A 19,298-nucleotide genomic window follows, 5' to 3' on the forward strand; every position below is an offset into this window, starting at 1 on the left:
GGGGTACCGCCAAGGATATGGGGGAGGACCTGACCACCACGGCCGAGTCTCTGGGTGCTCCTGAAGCGGACTCCGCTTCCAGCCTAACTGCTGCCGCCGCGGCCCGGCCACGGCCTGACCGGTACGCAAAATGTTATTTTTGTGGGAATCGGCAGCACCCTCGATCTGACTGCCCGGCTCGGGAAGCCATATGCCACCTGTGCTCCACCAAGGGCCATTTTGCAAAGGTCTGCAGGAAGGCCGCTCGGGGCACGCGCCCCCGCGCGACCTTGAATGGGCTCATCGCTGAGCCAACGGATCGAGCACCGGACGGGGCGCCTCACTCGGCTTTGATGAGCCGACCTCCTTCTCGCGGGCCTCTGGCTGCACGCACGACCTTGGTGAGATACACCGGGCCGCCGAAACAAATGGTGCGAACGCGACCGGCCGCAGCGCGACCGACCTTGACTGGCGTTCGAACGCCTACTTCAAACAAGCGACATGCTCCTGCTTTGGAAACTCCTCTTGATGTGCAGCAAACGCAGCACGTGACTCGAACCCCATCTGACGGCGGCTCTTACGAATTACATGCACCCACTCTGGCATATGAATCTGCAGACGGCAGTGATCCTTCTCACGTGACTCGAGCGCCATCTGGCGGCGGCTCTTACGACCTACACACACTCACTCCGGCAAATGAAACTGCTGATGAGCCAACTATGCGCTTGTCGCGAGGATCCTCCCTGGGCTGCCCGAATGACCGGCAAACTGCAGCCGGCGTGGGAACGTCCTCTGACAGTGGGTATTACGATTTCTATGCTCCTGCTGAGGCCCAACCTGCCGACGATGCCCGGAAGATTGCAGCCGGAGTGGGATCCACCCGCGAAGCGCGATCTTCTCGCCCGGCCGGTACAATACCTGCCGGGTCTGCCGGCCTTGCGCAGGCCATCATTCCGCTCAAGGTCGCGGGCGTTTTTGCGCAAGCTTTGATTGACACGGGGTCTACGGATAGTTTTATCGATCAACGACTAGTGCATCAACATGGGAGGCCGGTTCTCGGGACAACACGCCGGATCTTCATGGCCTCCCAAGGACTTCGGTTGAGCACAAAAGGGGCGTGTCGATTGAAACTTGTGATAAAGGGACGCACGTTCCCGGACGTGTATCTCATGGTATTATCTGCTTTATGTGCCGACGTTCTGTTAGGACTTGATTTCCTTAAGCGGCATGGACGTTTGGAAATAGACTTTGGTGGGCCGGACACGCTTGCTGTGTGCGCCCTCGCTCAAATGGACGTGGAGCCTCTCTCGCTGTTCCCCAACCTGACCACTGATTGTACCCCTGTAGCCGTCAAATCGCGGCGCTACTCTCGCGCAGACGCGCAATTCATTGCGGAAGAAATGGCCCAGCTCTTAAAGGACGGTATTATAGAACCCAGTAGGTCACCGTGGCGGGCCCAAGTCTTAGTGGTGCGAAGTGAGGCCCACCGCCGGCGCATGGTAATCGACTACTCACAGACGATTAATCGTTTTACACAGCTGGATGCCTACCCCTTACCGGGGATGGATGCCCTGGTATGCCAGGTGGCCCTGTATTCCATTTATAGCACTCTCGATCTGCGTAGTGCGTATCATCAGGTCCCCATCTCTAGGGCTGATCGCGTCTTTACAGCCTTTGAATCGGGTCAGCGGTTGTACCAGTTCACTCGACTCCCCTTTGGGGTAACTAACGGAGTCACTTGTTTTCAGAGGGCTATGGATGACCTCGTTGCGAAGGAGAACTTGACCGATGTCTTTGTCTATCTGGACAATCTTACTGTTTGTGGGTATGACCAGGAGCATCACGACGCTAATCTGAAGCGCTTCCTCGAGGTCGCGCGGAAATATCGCCGAACCATGAATGCGGCTAAGTGTCGTTACTCTCTACGCACGGTAGATCTTTTGGGGTACACCGTGACCCATGGCTCTGTCTCTCCGGATAAGGAGCGTCTGCGACCTTTGCTCGATATGGCTCCACCTAGCGATCGGGCTTCGCTGAAACGCGCTCTTGGGCTGTTCGCCCACTATTCAAAGTGGGTGCAAAATTTCTCCGTGAAGCTCCGCCCCCTCATGGCCTGCGACACGTTCCCCATGGGCCCGGCCGCCATGGCGGCCTTCGAGGGCCTTAAAGCCGACATCGCTGGCGCCGCTGTCGCGACGATTGACGAGAGTGCCTCTTTCGTTTTGGAGAGTGATGCCTCAGATCATGCAATAGCGGCAACTCTCTCCCAAGTGGGACGCCCTGTGGCTTTCTTTTCACGGACTCTCACCTCCGCCGAGCGGAGGCATTCGTCTGTCGAAAAGGAAGCATACGCGATCGCCGAATCAATTCGGCGATGGCGGCCGTACCTGCTTGGGCGGTGTTTCCAAATCGTCACGGACCAACAAAGCGTTGCATTTATGTACGACACCTTACATGCTCAGCGCATTAAGAATGAGAAAATCACCCGTTGGCGTATCGAACTCGCCGACTTCTGCTACACCATCAAATACCGCCCGGGGAAGGATAACCTCGTCGCCGACGCCTTATCGAGGCCGGGCACTTGCGTGGGGGTTGTCACTTTGGAGGGGCTGCGCACTTTGCACGGCACTATGTGTCATCCCGGGGTAGCGCGTTTCGCGCATTTCGTGCGCGAGGGGAATCTGCCGTACTCGATTGAGGACATCCGCCGCATCTGCCGCAATTGCACGATCTGTGCGGAGCTCAAACCGCATTTTTACAACCCTCCTATGGGGACACTCGTTAGGGCTACTAGACCGTGGGGGCGCTTGGCGATGGACTTCAAAGGGCCGCTGCCGTTGTCGAGTAACTCTCGTTATCTGCTCACTATCGTCGATTAGTATTCACGATTCCCCTTTGCTTATACGTGCGGGGATATGTTGGCTGCCACGGTTATTTGGTGCCTGCAGAATTTGTTTTCTATGTTCGGGTATCCGGCATACGTGCATACCGATCGGGGTGCGGTGTTCCTATCTCAGGAGGTGAGGGGCTACTTGCTCCAGCATAATGTCGCTCTGAGCTACACCACCCCGTACCGCCCCCAAGCGAATGGGCAGATCGAACGCTTTAATGGGATTATATGGAGGGCCGTCATGCTAAGCCTCCGGACCCTCGGCCGAGGCCTCGATAAATGGGCGTGGTCGCTACCTGCCGCTCTAAACTCGATCCGGGCTCTCCTATGTACTGCCACCAACCAGACTCCTCACGCGAGACTGCTCCACCACCCTAGAAGCTCGGGTAGTATCCAATCTTTGCCCAGCTGGCTCGCTGAGCCGGGGCCCGCCTATCTCAAATGAGCGGTTCGTGCTAGCAAGTACGACCCCCTTGTTGATAAGGTGCGGGTCCTCCAGGCTAATCCCGAGCATGCTCGCGTGTTAACGGCGGACGGCCGCGAGTCTACTGTCTCCGTACGCCATCTCGCCCCATGTGGGGACGACAACCGGGATATCGACGAACCCATCTACGAGTCTATGGACTCTACCGAAGCTTCCTCTGTGGAACTACTACCGTCACTTCCGTCGTCACCCACTCCCTTGCCGGAAGGCGCTGGGGCGCCCCCTCCGACACCCACCTCCGGCAGCTATTCCGACGCGGAGGACTCCGGGCTTGGGGACGCCGTACCCGGTAGTTTCCGAACACGAACTGGCAGGGTAGTTCGCCGCCCCGACCGCTACGGGTGGGCCGACTGACGTGGATTGACGTGACCCATTCGATTATTGCTGACGCATGCTTTATAGTTTTAACGGCGTGGAGAATGTAGTGAAATTATACCGAAGGTGAACCCAGGGAGTGCTCGCTTAAAAAGGGGCGTCTATAAGACCCGGGACAACCAGGGCACGCAAACACTCCAGCGGCACTTACTGTGACATAGTCCTGTAGTTTGAATGGTATGTACGCCCCTATATGCTGCACTGATTTGTTTTACCTATTGTGATATCGGACATTGCCCATACAATACTCTGATTCTAATGCCTGTTGCATGAATGTATTTTTACAGGATGTTACTTCAGATCTAAATGATATTAAACCTACCCAAGGGACAAGTCGTGTCTGAGCTTGATTTTCACGACAACGTGAACAGGGCAAAATACGTCAGCAAAAAGAACAGGGCAAAACATCTGGGGAATGGCGTGAAAATGGGGGTGAAACACGTGGTCGAAGAACGAACGAATGAAAAGAACAAAGAAGGAAATGTTTTTGTTTTTTTTGTTTGTTTTTTTGAGTTAAGATTTTAAACAAGGAAGTATGTGTGGAAAGACTGGGAAAAAACTGAAAGAACGAGAGTAGCAGGACCACAATCGACCACTGAGAGAAAACAAAGCCTCCAGGTAGGAAGCTTAAAGAACAAGAAGCGTTACGCCTCGGTCCCCCGTCGGTGAAGTGATGTGAGTTGACAAAGTGGAAGATGCAAGGCGGCCATCTTGGATTTTGATGCGGCGACCCAATTTTCAATAGCGTTCTTCCTTATGCCTAGATACACCAACACACCAGATTAGAAGTTGGTACTTCGCTTATTTTTCAAGATATTCCGCTCACAAGGTTCAGACATACATGGCGGCGGCCATCTTGGATTTTGACGTGGCGACCCAATTTCCAATACGGTTCTTCCTTCTGCCTAGACACACCCACGCACCAGATTATAAGTTGGTACTTCGCTTATTTTTCAAGATATTTCGCTCACAAGGTTCAGACATGTATATGGTGGCGGCCATCTTGGATTTGGACGTGGCGACCCAATTTTCAATAGCGTTCTTCCTTATGCCGAGATACACCCACACACCAAATTAGAAGTTGGTACTTCGCTTATCTTTCAAGATATTCATCTCACAAGGTTCTGACATACATGGCGGCGGCCATCTTGGATTTTGACGTGGCGACCAAATTTTCAATTGCGTTCTTCCTTGTGCCCAGATACACACACACGAGATTAGAAGTTGGTACTTCGCTTATTTTTCAAGATATTTCGCTCACAAGGTTCAGACATACATGGCGGCGGCCATCTTGGATTTTGATGTGGCGACCCAATTTTCAATAGCGTTCTTCTTTATGCGTAGATACACCCACACACCAGATTAGAAGTTAGTAGTTCGTTTATTTTTTAAGATATTTCGCTCACAAGGTTCATACATATTGTTGCGGTTTTGTGTTTTTGCAATAAAAGGTTAATTTCTCCCTCATAGTTAGTCACACGACAACATGTAGCCTCGTTTATGATCAGTTATTTCTTAGTAAGTGCAAGCATAGACCTTTCCTATGTGTAGTTTTGCGTTGAGTGGAATAATGAGAGATAGGTCTCCCTCCAATGCTTTATGCTGCCTCGATGCTTTGGTTTTTGGCGCAAACTACCATGAGGCCTGCCTGACAAGTCGAGGCAGGCCAAAGGAAGGCGGGACAGGAGAAGTGGGAGTGACCGGTAAGCACGAGCCGCCAATCAGGGCTCGAAGGGAGTGGCTTAGCACTGCGTCAAAAGGCGTGGTTTGGAACATTCGATGCGGGCTAACGGCGTGGTAATATAACCCTTTTGCGCAAAGCCCCACCAAAGTTATGAGGCAAGCCCATGCGAGAAGGACATGCGCTGAGTGATGAGCTTGAGTTATCGGTTCGAAGCGCTGAACCAAGTTATGAGCCGGGGTCCTCTGTTGAACAGTTCTGAGAGTGCGCGGTGTTGAATTGAGTTGCAAGTGAAATGCTTGGTTGAGCTTGAGGCAGACCCTCTGAATTGAGTTACGAGGGTGAAAGCGCGCCGTTGATTAATCGCGCTGTGAGGAACCATCGAGCCGGGCGAGAGACGCGCATATTCGCCTGCCTGCCTTTGTTTGAGATACGTGCCGCAAGGATCTCTCCCACCTGCCTGCCTACCTTCGTCGAGGGACGTGCTGTGACCGCAGAGGGCCACGCCGGGCGAGCTGTTCCTGAACGACCAAGCCGGCGCGTTCAGCGCATGAACATTTCCTTCCTTCATCCCCCTGTGAGTGTGAACGGGCCCGTTGTCTGGGTAATCAGCTAAGACTGTATAAGATCTGCCCTGTGTCTCTGCTTCGACCAATCATTGCAAATAATAATTAGTAAACATGTTATTTCTTTGATTCGACCGTTTCGTCCTTTCCATCTATTGACTAAGCATGGTACAAATTATAGCGCTCTAATCGGGTCCCAATAATGAGGTAACTGCATGGACCACGTGGTACGCCATCCACTCGGACGTACTCAAATTACGCGTGGTTCGTGCGAGACTTGATCCCCGCTTCCGCGGCGGCGTAGGTACTTAGGTACGTGCGAGAATTGTCCCGAAACATTGTCTTGCGTCCGACCGGAAGTGGCGACTCAGGTCTCGCGGTTGCGACGACCCAAGGAGAACAAGGGGCTTAGGCTTAATCTCCCCTTGGTAAGGGAAGGAGGGTCGCACGAAAACCGTAACAATATATATATATGGTGGTGGCCATCTTGGATTTTGACGTGGTGACCCAATTTTCAATAGCGTTCTTCCTTATGCCTAGATACACCCACACACCATATTAGAAGTTGGTACTTCGCTTATTTTTCAAGATATTCCGCTCACAAGGTTCAGACATACATGGTGGTGGCCATCTTGGATTTTGACATGGGTTGCACCCACACACCAAATTAGAATTCGGTCCGCCGCTTTCGCACGCATGCACGGGAAAACCATAGTCCCCCTTTCGCTCCGCGGTGCGACGGGAACAAAAACATAAACAAATATTAATTGGTCCACTTAGTGAGTATAATCCACGAAGTGAGTCTCCCTCCCCAATTCCCTCTTCCCTCAATTGTCCCTTTCACCACAAGTAGTAGGGGAATGGGCTGTCTTGAATGCGCCGACTAACAGCGAATGAACGCAGTGAATGAGAATGAGCATCAGCGAATGTCTGTTGAACATCTTGAAATCCTGAGGATAAAATCTAGTTGAAAATCCAGTGAGTCAATATTTATCCTTAATTTTCTCCATTGACTTCAATGTTAATTTATTTGTGCTTCAGAACCCCCATTTTCCCTGCCACTGTCAACCACTTTTTTCGAATTCCTAAAATCCTCAATTTCTATCCGATTCACTTGAAATTTGAATAGGATTTTCATATCATCCAACTGAATTCAACCACCAACTACTTTTGAGATCAGCATAGGCCCAAAGGTCAACATAGGCGAAAGGTCAACAACAATTTCGAATTTCTAAAATCCTCAATTTTCATCCGATTCACTTGAAATTTGAATGGGATTTACATATCACCAAACCGAATTCAACCACCAACTATTTTTGAGATCACCATAGCCCAAAAGAGCAACATAGGCCAAAGGTCAACAACAATTTCAAATTTCTAAAATCCTAAATTTTCATTCGATTCACTTGAAATTTGAATAGAATTTACATACTCGGTCACTGCATCCAACCACCAATTATTTTTGAGGTCATCATAGGCCAACAACTTATTTTAGGACCTTTGCAAGTATCGTGCTGTGCACGACATATTTCTCGTTTAATTCTTTCCTTAATTTCAAGATCGCGGTCGAACCACATGACTGATGACATCATAGTTTGCAAATATTTCCCCCCCGCTAGAATGTTAACATGTCTTTCAAGTTTTGTATTGATCTGATAAGCAGTTTCGCATCAGTAGTTTTTTAAAGTTATATTTTTCATCCAATATGATCGCCAAATCATGTGACCAATGACATTTTTTTTTACAAACTTTAATCCCCATGCCGAGGCGATCGTCGAATCGTCCAATTTTTATAATTTCGCCTTCATCCGTTCAGCGGTTCTGGAGAAGATGTTTAAAGCTTATGACGGAATAGGCAATGGCAGCCAATGCAAGTCAAAATTGGAAAAAAAAACAAAATTCATGATGCACAAAGTTAAATTGGTATCTACAACGAGTTAAAGTTTCGTCGAGCTCGCTCGAACAGTTTTGTCTGAATCGTCTCCACCAAATGTGTAACAACAACAATAGGCATCCAGTGGGAACCTCACAGGAAGCCTGGTTATCCAGATACCGTAACTGGTAACTTGGTACATCCAACAAAAATAACAAATTCCCCCCGTACAAGTACGCAAAGTTATGTTGATGTGCAATCGAAATTCAGATAACTTATCATAATATACAATTTCTGAAATTGTGGAGCATGACGCTGCAGTGTGCAGTTCCATAACAATGTCTGTGTGACCTACCGACCGTTACACTGTGTGAAACCGCTCGGGTTCAGCTTATGAAGAAGAAGAACCGCCAGGGCGAGAATTGTGAAGAAGAGGAACACCGCGCAAATAGGATGACAGGAAACCTTGGGTCTCGTACAAAAGGTGTTTTATTCGTCGACTCCGTGAAACTACAACATGAGAAACAAACATCAAATTACTAATAAATCTCATTAATTGCAGTTCACAGATTTGGCTTCAATACAAACAATCCTACAGCAGTTTGTCGTTCTGTACAAGAAATTAACAATGGCGAAATACAAACCGTTTACAAAGCACCTCACAAAGCGGCGAATGCACATCAAATCCATTTCTTACAGCTCAAGCACCAAATGTATTATGTATCAAAGAAACAAATTCAATTACATACCAACTTTGGATCCTCAGTTAAACTTTTTCAGAGTTCAGTGTTTTCCCTCTTCACACCGTTGCATGCGCTCTTCCTCTTCCTTTGCCCGCGCTCCAGCTCGACACAACATGAAATGTGCGAAAGACTTAGCTAGTTAAAAGATAAAAGACATAACTAACTATGAAGCCTATTGGTGTTGGTGGACGTTACAAAACCGAGATACAAATTGCTGTTACGAAAAGCACGATGTGAACCTCCGATAAAAACACTACTCACACAGCCGCTACACCGCCACAACCACCAGTACAGCAAAGTTGCAGTCCGAGGTTTACATCACCAGGAAGTTCTTCATTGTCATTGAATACTCCCTGTTTGCGCGCATCGTTCTCTTCCTCTGAAAAAAACTTGTTTATGACGTCAGCAATTTGGTGACGACCCCACATGACAGTGCGAGAGTAAAGCGAAGAAGAAGAAGCAGGAAAGGAAGAGGTTGGTGCTGAGGTTTTCGACGTAATCGTTGTCACGGCGAGTTAGTGGAAGGTTACACGTTGAGTGTAGACCGATCGTCCAATCAGTGGTTCAGTAGGTTGAACCCTATCCCCTCGGGATGAGTGAGGGGAGGTAGGTGTGAGGGGAGGAGGTGTGAGGGGAGGAGGTGTGAGGGGAGGAGGTGTGAGTAGGGGGTGTGAGGGGGGGAGTGTGAAGAGGGGAGGTGTGAGGGGGGGAGTGTGAAGAGGGGAGGGGTGAGGAGGGGAGGTGTGAGGAGGGGTGGTGTGAGGAGGGGGAGTTGTGAGCGGAGGAAAGTGTGAGGGGAGGCGATGGTGTGAGAAGGTGGAGGTGTGAGGGGAGGGGAGGTGTGAGGGGAGGGCAGGTGTGAGGGGAGGGGAGGGCAGGTGTGAGGGGAGGGGAGGACAGGTGTGAGGGGAGGGGAGGTGTGAGGGGAGGGGAGGTGTGAGGGGAGGGGAGGTGTGAGGGGAGGGGAGGTGTGATGTGAGGAGAGGGGGAGGTGTGAGGGGAGCGGGAGGTGTGAGGGGAGGAGGTGTGAGGGGAGGAGGAGGTGTGAGGGGCGGGGGAGGTGTGAGGGGAGGGGGAGGTGTGAGGGGAGGGGGAGGTGTGAGGGGGGGTGGTGTGATGGAGAAGGGAGGTTTGAGGGGAGGTGTGAGGAGGAGGGAAGTGTGAGGGGAGGGGGAGGTGTGAGGGGAGGGGGAGATGTGAGGAGAGGGGGAGGTGTGAGGGGAGGGGGAGGTGTGAGGGGAGGGGAAGGTGTGAGGCGGGGTTTGGTGTGATGGAGAAGGGAGGTTTGAGCAACAGGGGAGGGGTCGGAAGGGGGAGGGTGTAGGAGATTTGAGGGGAGAGGTGTGAGGAGGGGAGGGGCGATAATGGGTAGTAGGTCCAGGGACGAGGCGGATGAGGTTCAGCCGTCAGCGAACAGGGTCCCACGTGGTTCTGGCGTGAAGAGGATAAGGTCCCGGCAGGAGAGCAGTGACGAGTCTGACGCTCCTTCTGCGGTCAAGGCCGAAGTTAGACAGGATGATCCGAATGGGGAATTTCCCATTATAATTTTTACTTTGGAGGGGTCTAAACCCCTGTGTTCCGAGAATCCAATCTAAATGGCTTCCCTGGTCAAGAGTGAATTGGGCGACGTCATCAGTGCTAAAAAGCTCAGATCTGGGGATATGCTAATTTATTGTAAATCCGCTTCCCAGCGCGACAAGACCTTGAGAACCTCTCTTTTCGGTGGCAGTCGAGTCTCCTGCCTCATCCGGAGATCGCTGCGGGAAAGTCGTGGTGTGATTTATGGTATTGCCCCATCGGTCGAGATAGATGACAAAAAGACTCACTTGGCTGATATGGGAGTTGTGGATGCCCACCGGCTCACTGCAATAAGAAAAGGGGTGAAGGTGGAAACATCATCGGTGGTTCTATCCTTCGCCAGCCGAAGGACCTAAAGTCCTTGATGACCCAAAAGACCAAAGAGACCCCTCGAACCCAAAGAGTCCTTGATGATCCAAAAGACCCAGATGACCCAAATGTCCCCAAGGACCCAAAAAGTCCTTGATTACCCAAAAGTCCCTGAGGACCCAAAAGTCCTTGATGAACCAAAAGTCCCCAAGGACCCAAAAAGTCATTGATGACCCAAAAGTCCCCAAGGACCCAAAACACCCAAGAGTCCCCAAGGACCCAAATGTCCTTAATGAACTAAAAGTCCCCAAGGACCCAAAAAGTCCTTCATGACCCAAAAGTCCTCAGGGACCCAAAATACCAAAGTCCCCAAGGACCCAAAAGTCCTTAATGACCCAAAATCCCCAAAAAGCACTTGAAGACTCAAAATACCCATATGTCCCCAAGGACCCAAAAGTCCTTAATGTCCCAAAAGACCCAGATGACCCTAAAGTCCCGAAGGACCCCAAAAGTCATCGATGACCCAAAAGTACCCAAGGATGCAAAAGACCCAGATGACCCAAAGTCCTTACTGGCCCCAAATCCCCTCCCCCGATTCCGGCAGGCAGATATGCTGCAAGGCCATGAAGACCATTGAAAATTTGGTACAACAGACCAACAGGCCACCGAGTCTACGATAAATGGATGAGGTGTGTGCGTGTGTGTGTGCGTATGCGAGCGAGGCTGACTTTTTGACGTCTATTAATTAATTACATACTACTCAAATGTACCTTTGACCCTTTTGCCTACTGATACCCTTTGGACCTTGGAAGACCCTTTGACACTTAACCCAAATACCCAGATGACCTAAATGTCCTTAATAATCCAAAATCCCCAAGGACCCAAAAGACCTTGATGACCCAAACGTCCTCAATGACCCAAAAAGTCATTGAAGACCCAAAGGTCCCTGAGAACCCAAAAGACCCAGAAGTTCCAAAAGTTATTTGACCCAAAAGTCCCAAAACCAAAAGACCCAAAACTCCAAGGATCCAAAAACCCCTTGATGACCGAAAAGACCAAGAGGCGCCAAAAGACCCCCCCCCCCCCCCCCCCGGAGTCCAGCAGGCAGGTATGCTACAAGGCCGTGAAGACCATTGAAAATTTGGTACAACGGACCAACGGCACCTTTACTATAAACGGATGAGATGCGTGCATGCGTGAGAGGTATACTTTTTGACTATTAATTAATGACGTACTATTCAAATGTACCTTTAACCCCTTCGACAGCTGAGACCCTTTAGAGCTTGGAAGACCCTTTAACACTTGAGACCCAAAAGTCCTTAATGACCCAAAAGCCCCCAAGGACCCAAAAGTTATTGGTGACCCAAAAGACCCCAGGAAACCAAAAAGTCCTTGACTACCCAAAAGTCCCCAAGGACCCAGAAGTCCCCAAAGAACAAAAGGACCCAGATGACCCAAAAGTTCCCGGAGCCCAAAAGACCCCAAAAAAACCCAGACAACCCCAAAAAAAACCCAGACAACCCAAAGTCCTTGATGACCGAAAGTCCCTGAACATCCAAAAGTCCCCAAGTAACCAAAAGTCCCAGAGGACCCAAAAAGTCCTGATGACAAAAAAGACCCCAAAAACACAGATGACCCAAAATAACCAGATCATCCAAAAGTCCCTGATGACCGAAATTACACAAAAGTTGGTGGTTAAATTCAGTTCCCGGATATGTAAATCCCATAAAAATTTCAAGTCAATCGGATGAAAATTGAGGATTTTAGAAATTTGGAAAAAAGTTGACTTTGGCCGATGTTAACCCTTTGACATCAAAAATATATAGGATTTTGTCGGACCACGAACTCTAACATTTGGTGAAGTTTTGTGATGGTCGGTTTAAAATTGTGACTAGTAGGCAAGTATAAGTTACCGGACAGACAAACACTCAAATGAAAAATCACTCAGAGTGACATTTGGTAAAACAGAACAAAGTAGAATGCCACTCAGTACAGCAACCTTTTGACCGAAAAAATAATTTGCAGTAGAATTCAGTGACCTGATATGCAAATCGTCTTCAAAGTTTAAGTTAATCGGATGAAAATTGAGGCTTTTAGAAATTTGAAATTGTTGAGCTTTGGCCTTAGTTGACCTCGTAACCTATGTTGATCAAAAAAATAGTTGGTGGTTAAATTCAGTCAGCTGATATGTAAATCCCATTCAAATTTCAAGTCAATTGGATGAAAATTGAGGATTTTAGAAATTCCAAAAAAAGTGGTTGACCTTTGGCCTACGTTGACCTTTTGACCTCTAAAATATATAGTATTTCGTTGGACCACAAACTCCACAATTTCAAGTTTTGTGAAGATCGGTTTAAAATTGTGACGCAGGCAAGTATAAGTGAGTGGACATACAAACACACGCAAACCGGAGTGATGAACACATTTGCAAAAAAAATTTTTGTTTTTGCCAAGTAACAAACACACAAACAAACAAACACAAACAAACAAACACACAAACCAGAGTGATCAACGTACTTCGGGAAAAAAAAATTGCCAAGTAACAATCAGACGCAAATGCAATACCCTCTCCTCTGGCAGTGGTAATAACACAGCCAGTGCATTTGTGCTTTGAGTACCTCTCTTTATTGTGAAACCCTTCACAAATTCAAGTTTCATGAAAAACATCGGCAGAAGTCTTCTGATAAACAATTTTACAACAGGTGTGTTCTCCCCATATCACACATGACAATGAAACATGAACCACAGCAAAGTGAGTAAAAATTGATGTTCAAACTGCCATTTGCAGCACAACCAAAAGGGACAAGAAAAACAACTAAATCAGAGACAAAACAAAATTCCTAAACACTGGTCACAATCAAAAACCTCAAATGGAACGTTCCTGGATACATGGGCAAAGACGGATAAGAATTACAAACTGGCAAGCAAAGGAAGGCCCTGAAAGAAACACAATGAGATTCAGTTATGTTACCATTTGAGTTTTTGGCATCAATTTTTATCAACAATTCTCCATTATGAGAATATGGAGAACCAGATTAATACATTTTACATCTTTTTTTAAGCTGTCATTTTCTTGAAACTTAGTTTGAGGACGTGGTTGTTGTTAGCATTTTGAGATTCTTGTTGTCTTCTGACACCAATTTGCAGTCATTTTTGTGGACGTTCTGGTGACAGCCAGACATATGCGATTCATCGAGGAGTTCAAGGTGCTGGGTGGTTGTCAGGGGTTACAGATGGTATTCTGAGAAGTTGTGTTGATAAGGTGTATGTCCAAACTGCTTTGCCTACTGCTGAGGATCACTTACAAAGGTGGAACGTCCAACCCAGTATGGGTAATGCGATGTGAATTTAACAAACCTTTATCAGAAAAACTTTTCCCACAGTCAGAGCACTTTTGATGCAGCACTCCAGCGTGGGTTGCACTATGGATGTTCAAGCTCCGTTTAGAAATAAAATCCTTGTCACAAATAGAACATTTCTAAGGACACTCTCATTGGTTGTTATCTCCATAGGTAGGTTTTCAGATGTGGGAGGCAGTTCTCCCAGAACTCAAAATATCCACCTCCTTTTTCAGTAAATTAATCATTATTCATGAACCAGTTTGTGAAACTTAATTCTCATAGCTTTGTTAAGGGGTCGTTTTAGAATCCTCAATGAACCTCTGACAGCCTCCACCTGTAGCTTGTTTGTCGTGATATTCCCCGGAATGCTTTTACGTACTCAGTTAGGGTTTTCTTGATCATCCGGATTCCCTGTCGCTCCGACTGTCACTGGTACAATTGCAGGTTTCTTCAATTTCAAAATCCTTTTAACCTCATTTTTCATATCCTGGTATTTCAGATTTCAGGTCTCCTGTATGGATCTTCATATGCGTTTTCAAACTTCTGCTATGAGAAAAACCTTTGTCACATCTCGAGCATTTGTAAGTACGTTTTCATGCATGGATCTTGATATGCCTTTTCAAACTGCTGCTCTCAGAGAAGCATTTGTCACATCTCGAGCATTTGTAAGAACGCTCTCCTGTGTGGATCCTCATATGCCTTTTGAAATAGCTGCGAGAAGAGAAACCTTTATCACATATCGAACATTTGTGTGGTCGCTCTCCTGTATGGATCCTCATATGTGATTTCAAACTGCCTTTGTGAGGGAAACCTTTATCACATATCGAGCATTTGTATGGTCGCTCTCCTGTATGAATACTCATATGCCTTCTCAAACTGCTGTTATGAGAGAAACCTTGATCACATATCGAGCATTTGTGAGGGCGCTCTCCTGTATGTATCTTCATATGCCTTTTCAAATCGCCTTTTTTAGGGAAACCTTTATCACATATCGAGCATTCATGAGGTCGCTCTCCTGTATGGACCCTCATATGAAATTTCAAATCAACCTATTGTGAGAAACCCTTATCACATATCGAGCATATGTGACGTCGCTCTCCTGTATGGAACATCATATGCCTTCTCAAACTGCTGTTTTGAGAGAAACCTTTGTCACATATCAAGCATTCATGAAGTCTCTCTCCTGTATGGAACATCATATGACGTTTCAAACTGATGTTACAAGAGAAACCTTTGTCACATATCATGCATTTGTAAGGTTGCTCTCCTGTGTGGATCCTCACATGTAATTTCAAATTGCCTTTGTGAGAGAAACCTTTATCACATATCGAGCATTTGTGAGGTCGCTCTCCTGTATGGATCCTCATATGTGATTCCAAATTGCCTTTTTGAGAGAAACCTTTATCACATATCGAGCATTTGTGAGGTAGCTCTCCTGTATGGATCCTCATATGTGATTCCAAATTGCCTTTTTGAGAGAAACCTTTATCACATATCGAGCATTTGTGAGGTCGCTCTCCTGTATGGATCCTCATATGCGATTTCAAATTGCCTTTTTGAGAGAAACCTTCATCACATTTCGAGCATTTGTGCGGTCGCTCTCCTGTGTGGATCTCACATGTAATTTCAAACGGTCTTTTCGAGAGAAACCTTTATCACATATTGAGCATTTGTGAGGACGTTCTCCTGCATGGATTCTCATATGCGATTTCAAATCGCCTTTTTGAGAGAAACCTACATCACATTTCGAGCATTTGTGCGGTCGCTCTCCTGTGTGGATCCTCACTTGTAATTTCAAACGGTCTTTTCGAGAGAAACCTTTATCACATATCGAACATTTGTGAGGACGCTCTCCTGTATGGATCTTCATATGTTTATTCAAATTGCATTTTGTCAAGAAACCTTTATCACAGACAGAGCACTTGTGGGGGTGTTTTCCAGTGTGGTTCCTCATGTGTATTTTGATATCACTCGTTGAAGCAAAATCCATTCTGCACACATTACACTTATAACGTATTCGACTTTCTAGAACCTTTCTCTGTTTGTTTAATTTAATATTGATGTTGTTGTTGCGAGGCCCAGACATGCACTTGTATTTTATCGGAAGTGAGTCTTGATGTCGTGATTGTTTCTTCAAAAAAGGCTTCTTCCTCACTGTCAAGCTGCGACTGGACCTTATTTGTCTCACATTCCTTCTGGATTGTTCTACAGAAACAAAGAACACATTGTATTTTTTTTGTCAATATCAAAATCCAAAATATTTCACACATTTCTGAAAATTATATATTTTCTCAACACAAAAGATTGTATGTTAAGTTTTTTACGTTTCTACTCACCAGTTGCAAAACAGGAAGCACTTCCGTTTGTCATGTGAATATCATCTGAACCTTCCTTTGCAGAAGCACATTTTGAATCTTCTGTGACAGATGAATCGTTGTTGTGTTGTCTACCTTCCACATTTACAGGATAGACATCACCTGTGTACAAATCAGCATCAGTCTTTTGCAGGGAAATGAGATTGAGAACCATCTTGAGAGTTCACAGAACATGTTACGCCATTGAATGTATACTTGGACTAAAATATAATTATGAAGTTAAAGATTGTTAAAAAGAATAATTCTGGATGTTAAGCGCTATTGAAGCAGTCCTCCACATTACCCTTACACACCACCCTATTTAACATGTCCAAGTACTGCTGGGGGTGTTGTTACTTCCAAAGGTTATTGGAAGTAACAATAAAGCGATTTGTGCTAAACAGTGTTCAAGTCTTAAATTCAACTTAAATAAAATAAAGATAGTAAAATTCATCCAAAAAAATGCTGCAATTTACTGGCATTAATTTCTCAAAAATTTCCTTTCAGAAAGCTCAGAACAAGTGTGTGTCTACCCTCGGGAGAGTCAGGAAATAATATCTCTCGACTCTGAAGACTGAACTCTCAAACCTGTCTCCCTCCTCTAAGTCCTGGTGGCATCTGGTCTGATCTGTTTGTGGTGTTTGTTCCCCTTTCATCTCAAAACTAAACTCAAGAAAATGAACCTTGGAGCATGAAGGAGTCCATTTACTACTATAACGTCTATTTAAGACATCAACAGTGGGGAATGGCCAGTAGAGGAGCCACATTAATGGACCACCTGAAAAAGACCAGATTGACCACCACTGCAGAGGCTGTGCCATCCAAAAAAAAATCGAAAAAGTTGCGTCAACAACATATAAATCCGAAAATAAAAATAAAAGTGGTGAAAGCCAGAAGACAAGCAGAAGAAATGACGAGGATGGGAGCCACGCGCTCACCAGTGATGGACAGAGGAGAGGTGGAAAAGTGGCCACAATTGCAACGGGAGGGAACTTGCAATGAAGCAATGGTTTGGAATGCTGAGCGTCAATGGGGACCCAGTGGTGAAGGCGTGGTTAGACAGAGGTGGAGGAGACACAGAACCACCCTAAAGGGGAAGGGAAACAGACCTAACTTACAATTGTGGACCGAGTGACAACACAAACATGATTGAATGGAATGAAAATGAGAATAGCGGACGGTAACAGACAGAAGGACAGAACGGAACAGGGAGGTGAAGCAGATAAGGAGTAAAAGGATAATGAGGAACAGTGAAGACTGGAATAAGAGTTGGCAAACAAAATAGTAGAGATGAGATTGACACCATTTGGGGAAAGATGGTCACAATTATACGAGAAAACAACTGATGGACACAAATGCTGTTTGGGTGACACCCAAATACACAACAAGGAATGTGGAGCAATCCATTAACCATCTGAAAGGTCAGTCTCAATATTCCATATCCATAGAACTCATGGAAACATGATCTATCGGTGTATATCTTGAGTAAATATTAGTGCCTCTATGTAAAATTTAACAACTTAAAAAATATCACGAATCACGTGCATGACGAGCCAGTAGAATATGATCACAACTTGTTTGTGTAAACCTTCAGATAATGACAACTGCACATTTCTAATCCCCAATGGCCCCCTCTATAGTACAATAAAACTGCGCCACGGGTCAAAAAAATTGCAACAGAATTGCCGTTTTCACAATACATTTCCATAAGGTCCTCGTATGAACATACTAAAAGTCCAGAAAAATCATCCCGGGGGAAATGTGAGAATTGTTTTTTCAAAATGGCCACCAAAATTGACTAAATTATTGTAAAATGTTATAAAAACAGAAGATTCTGTTGCAAAAATAGATAGCAGTGTGATGTTTTACATGTCAGATCATGTGTCTAGACTTGCACTTTGCTTTATGTATTCGCTTGTTTAATATGTGTGACCTTGGTTTTTAAAATAGCCGCCAAAATGGCCAGAATTTCCAAATAGGAAGCAATCGTAAATTGGTCATGATTATAGTCTTTTCAGATTAACTGCAGACTTAAAATTAAATATAAAACTTAAATGTAAATCTAAAACATAAAACTCTGTTTTGTTTTTGTTTTTTGTTGTTGTTTTTTATTAGAAAATTGGTACTGTTATTATTGGGAATATCTGTAAGTTATGTAATTTGGGTGACATTAAAGATTTCCCAACTAAGGAAACATTCCACACACATGAAATATTCAAACGCTAATGTCTTAGCTCAACTTGAAAAAAAATGTTTGCATTTCAATGAAGCACCATGGATATTTTGATATGTATAGATGTCACAACAACAATATCATGTTTTCTGTTATATTATGTTTTTACTTTGTTTCAACAATTCATCCTATAATCATGTCATTGTATCGGCCAGTATGTAGTATAGGCCAGTGGCATAATGTATTCCAACTCAGTCCTCAGTGTCATGATCATCCATATCTATTATTGGTGGCGAATTCAAGCACGATGTTCCGTGGCATGCTCCACAGGCTGAGGAGCAGGCAATGCCATGCTTTCTGCAACTACAGTTCATGCTGCTGCAGCCTGATGTGCAGTTGCATTTGATCGTCTTCAACAGTTTTCAACTCGATCAACCGTGCAATGTGCTAATGTTGTGATCCACATTCTCAGCTGAATACTGCACAAATTGGTCTTCCGACGTGAGTGCTGCATTATTTGGTGTAACAGCAGCACTTCGCTCAAACTTTTTGGCCCCGGTATATGAGCTGCAGAAACCATGCTGGTGCAGGGAGTCAAGAAGAAATCTTGAACCAAAGTGGTGGTGCATCTGTACGGCTAAGCCCAGTTGGAGCCGTGCCACAATCACTCTTGGCCTTGCAGCTTGGACAATGGCATGACCGAAAGAAGGCTGTTTCTTCTCTGTGTTTTTGCCGACGACCAGGATTTGCAGAAATAGTTTTATGCTGTCTGGTAGGAATGCTGTGGCTTTCTCTGTGGTCAAATCCTGAGTAGTTGGATATTCAACAGAGGCATCAAGTTTCTTAATATCGTTTTTAAGAAGCTTTGCTGAGATTTCAATGATTCACATCATTTCCTCTTTCAGCACTGTCACATTTTGGTTGGTCGTAGTAATCATTTGCTTTGCAGTAA

General features: G+C 46.0%; 2 protein-coding genes across 11 annotated transcripts in view; both read right to left on the reverse strand.

Moving 5' to 3' along the window:
- Window positions 1–19,298, reverse strand: part of LOC144889594 (uncharacterized) — a 68,048-nt gene that overhangs the window by 24,092 nt on the left and 24,658 nt on the right. For 4 of the 7 annotated variants that reach the window (XM_078770416.1, XM_078770418.1, XM_078770419.1 and 1 more), the window contains exons 1-2: window positions 8,598–9,104; window positions 8,204–8,358 (exon numbers count right to left, since the gene is read on the reverse strand). The gene's annotated coding sequence lies outside the window, so the exon portion shown is untranslated. Of the gene's footprint in view, window positions 1–8,203; window positions 8,359–8,597; window positions 9,105–19,298 lie in introns of those variants that run through there. The other 3 variants (XM_078770417.1, XM_078770421.1, XM_078770423.1) reach the window with 3 other exon arrangements.
- Window positions 13,081–19,298, reverse strand: part of LOC144889595 (uncharacterized) — a 30,911-nt gene continuing 24,693 nt past the window's right edge. For 3 of the 4 annotated variants that reach the window (XM_078770425.1, XM_078770428.1, XM_078770426.1), the window contains 2 exons: window positions 16,156–16,296; window positions 13,081–16,024 (listed from right to left, as the gene is read on the reverse strand). In XM_078770425.1, coding sequence (XP_078626551.1) covers window positions 15,363–16,024; window positions 16,156–16,296 — 803 coding nt within the window. In that variant the 3' untranslated portion in view covers window positions 13,081–15,362. The remainder of the gene's footprint in view (window positions 16,025–16,155; window positions 16,297–19,298) is intronic. The other variant, XM_078770427.1, reaches the window with a different exon arrangement.

The sequence above is a fragment of the Myxine glutinosa genome, chromosome 1 (genome assembly GCF_964187855.1).
Source record: "Myxine glutinosa chromosome 1, kmMyxGlut1.1, whole genome shotgun sequence".
NCBI classification, from domain to species: domain Eukaryota; kingdom Metazoa; phylum Chordata; class Myxini; order Myxiniformes; family Myxinidae; genus Myxine; species Myxine glutinosa.